This window comes from Adelges cooleyi, unplaced genomic scaffold (assembly GCF_023614345.1).
Source record: "Adelges cooleyi isolate 19-005CV unplaced genomic scaffold, UGA_ACOO_1.1 ACOO_flye_CR_arks_rails_tigmint_CR_PRNA_128, whole genome shotgun sequence".
In the NCBI taxonomy this organism is placed as follows: Eukaryota; Metazoa; Arthropoda; class Insecta; order Hemiptera; family Adelgidae; genus Adelges; species Adelges cooleyi.
In genome coordinates, this window is record NW_026095782.1 from 40,837 (window position 1) to 44,399 (window position 3,563).

Genomic DNA, 3,563 nt, shown 5'->3' on the forward strand with positions numbered 1-3,563 from the left:
ATAAGGGCAGATCATGACCGAGTCGTGCATTCGGAATACATTATAGTGTTTGTTTAATCTCTCGAATATAGAGTGCACTCTTATCTTGTCAGTGTTTTAAATATATTATATTTTGTTATTTTGTCCTATCTCATAATATTCTAGTTTAAAGCCACCTTGACCGAATTCTCTGACCTAAAGACGGCGTACCCGCGACATTTATGCATTTACTTGAAAATGAATAAGAAAAAGTTCAATTTTGTCAAATTATTTTTGTTATATTACTTGTCCACCCTCTGATTGGGGTTCGTTTTATTAGTTACCACGTTCAATCGTTCTGACTGCATTTTTTTTTTTTGACATGGACATGTCTTATGGCAGGGGTCGTTCACAGTGCTGACGTCATTAAGCATATATATATATATATATATTTCTACTGTCCGTGTGTAAGTATGCAAACTCCTCTCGATTAATGACTTCAATATTTTTTTTAAATTTTTTTATGTCAACTTTTTTTGAGTGAAGTTAAACGGTTCCACGTTAAATACCCAAACAATTACCTATTAGTATGAATTTGTCTTAGTGGCGTAACGGTTAACACTTTGAACTAATAATCAAGAGGTTTCGGGTTCGAATCGAGTCAGGCATAACTACCTATTTTGTATTTTTTTTATTTTTTAATTTATATTTCAACGGTTAGAAACATTTGAAGCCTCAAAAAAAATCAATTTAACTTGACCTATCGGCTTCTAGACAAAAAAAAAATCTATTATCGTCAGCGGATTTATATTACACAATTTTTTCTTTCTCTTTAGAAGAATAGCTACAGTGATCCGATCAGCCTAATACGCCGGCAAAGATAACAGATATGGACATAGGTTTTAAGTACTCATGAGCTCGACAAAACAAAAAAAACTCCCCGTCGACCGGCACCCCGTACCGGTGAAAGGGCGTTTAACGACACCAAAGCACTGTGTACTATTATATAAAGCCGTGACAAGACGTGACAGCGTTTCTCGGTGATGTCAAAAAAAAAAAAATGAGTTGGCCGTCGAAACGACTTTGCCCTAAAAAAAAAACGTCACAAAAAACCCGTACCTATCGTCGCTCAAAATCCAAAAAACCTTCAAGTACTTAAGGGCAAAGACTACGACGGTTTTATGTTGTAAGACTTGGTGGTGATAGGGTTTTTCATTTTTTTTTTTTGAGAAAACATGTACGGTTAGGTCGATTGTACCCCATATGTTACGGCCCCACTAACAATAAACGCGATTTTTCGCCATTACCCTTTGTCTTAGGGTCACCAGCCCTGTACATATAGGTTCTGGCGCGATTCAGACAGGTCGCCGACGTCAAAATGGCATAAAAATCCACTCCTTGACCGAAAACCCGCCAAAACCAAAAAACTTACCCGGCCGCCGGCGGCCGTTGCTATGCAAAATAACAAAGCCTGAAAATTACTAATTTTCAAATGAAAACGGGGGTTTTCCCGGATTTCTCAGCCGATAGGGCGCATAGAAGGCCGCTCGATCCCTCGTTAGATCCACGAGATCACGGTCTGTCCGACGATGCCAGGCGCGCGAAGAAACAGCGGTTGTTAGCGCCGCGATTTGCCACTAAAACTACTGCGCTTAACCACGACGTACCCTGCTAGTTTCGCGTCTTCCGCCGGTCTCAGGGCCTCGGCCTGATGTTGCTTAATGTTGCCTACAAAATGTTGTCTTACTGGCCCCACTCGACGGTGTCGAGCCACGGACAAAGGAAAGATCTCAGGGGACGACAAATGCATGTATATGCTAGTCGAAGGGTTTGATATAATATGTGCTACAGCTTGTGTCTACGGTATGTGTCTATTTTTCCAATCGTAAATCCATCGGTTCAGCACTAATTACTCGGTCGACAGCAATATGCACCTGTGTAGGTAATAACAGCTGTTGTTAGGCTTTTAGTTATTAGGCTTTTGTGCTGGCCGATTTCAGTATTAATATTACTTGTTAGCGACCTCGAGTAAACAACCAATGTTTCACCAGACGTCGAACAGACACGCAACGCGAAACGTATTTTTTGTTGTTACGAGTCATTCCAAGTCATTCCAAGTCATTTCAAGTCATTCCAAGTCATTCCAAGTCATTCCAAGTCATTCCAAGTTTACCGAAGTCTTTAAAGGATGTATGAATACATTGCGGCGGCATTAGCGGGCGGCGTCGTGACCGGCGCTGGTTTTCTCTATTACAATGTAAGTATCGACAGTCCAGTAAACCTACCCTAATGCCTCGGTGCTTCTTAAATAATAATAATAATAATTATAAATATAAACAGAGGAAATGCGCCGCAAAGTACGCCGCGGAGTATGAGAGATTGCGTCGTGAGCACGCAAGAGAAATCGACAACTTAAACAACGAATGGGCGCCAGTGCTTTCAAATAGCAATGACGCAATGAGAAAGCTGCATGAAGAAAAAGATAAGCTACAGTCAAGTTACAATGACGTAGTAAGCAAAATGCGAATGCTGCAGCATGAAAACGAAAAGCTCGAATCGATACGTCAAAACCTGCAGGAAAAAAAAGATAATCTAGAATCAAGTTATGACGACGTAGTAAACCAAATTCAAATGCTACTGGCGGAAAAAGAAAAGCTAGAATCGATGTGTCAAAAGCTACAAGCGGAAAAAGAAAAGCTAGAATCGATGTGTCAAAAGCTGCAGGGAGAAAACGATAAGCTAGAATCAAATAACGCAGACATACTAAACCAAATTCAAAAGCTGCGGGGCGAAAAAGAATTGCTAGAATCGATATTTCAAAAGCTGCAGGGAGAAAAAGAAATGTTAGAATCGATATGGCAAAAGCTGCAGGGAGCAAATGAAAAGCTACAATCCAACTACGACGAAATATTAAACAAATTGGAAAAGCTGCAGGAAGAAAAAGAGAATCTTGAGTCAAAGTACAACGACATAGTAAACAAATACCAAGTACTGCAGAAAGAAATGAAAAAACAAGAATCGGCACACTTTGGCGAGATGGAGATAAAGACAGACGAGCTAAACTATTTCAAGTACAAATTAAGGAAAAAAACCCAACGCTTAAACTGCACCCAAAAGGCATTGTACCAGCTCGAAAATGGTCCCCCCCGCCGCCGCCCTAGGAACGTGCAGATGGCCAATAAGGGCGGTAAGTGAAAATACAAATAATAGCAGTTTTTTTTTTTTTTTTAGGGACTATAACACACGCCTCACTATTAATCTAACTACTACCCCTTGATGATTTCAGTGAGCGTTCAGTTATGTAATCATGAACCAAGCAGCAATTGACAACCGGTTGTTCGCACTCGGTTGCTCGCACTCGGACGAGCACACTGCTTTTGGGCGTCGACGATGTCAAGCTTTAAGTTATCCATAGTATTAATATGTTTGTGACGATTTTAACGAAATTCTTGATCTGTTTGAAAGGCCAGTTGCTTATGAAATATGACATGGTTCAAACGTCGGCCGCGGCTTCGCACGGTGGCACGGGGATGCGACAGGTGGATTTTCAACGACTCTGCCCCCGCACGGATCCGGCTGAGCTTGAGCACGACGGCTTGGGTCGT

The 3,563-nt window shown here is 41.0% G+C and overlaps 1 protein-coding gene across 1 annotated transcript; it reads left to right on the forward strand.

The window, feature by feature from the left end:
- Positions 1 to 2,415: 2,415 nt before the first annotated feature.
- Positions 2,416 to 3,153, forward strand: LOC126847887 (golgin subfamily A member 6-like protein 22). Its single transcript, XM_050588298.1, has one exon. It carries the CDS (start codon positions 2,416 to 2,418, stop codon positions 3,151 to 3,153), a length of 738 nt encoding a protein of 245 aa, XP_050444255.1.
- The last annotated feature ends 410 nt before the right edge of the window (positions 3,154 to 3,563 follow it).

What these genes read in the sequence shown, in the direction of transcription:
- LOC126847887 (XM_050588298.1), top strand. Translation starts at nt 2,416, where the DNA reads ATGAGAAAGCTGCATGAAGAAAAAGATAAGCTACAGTCAAGTTACAAT.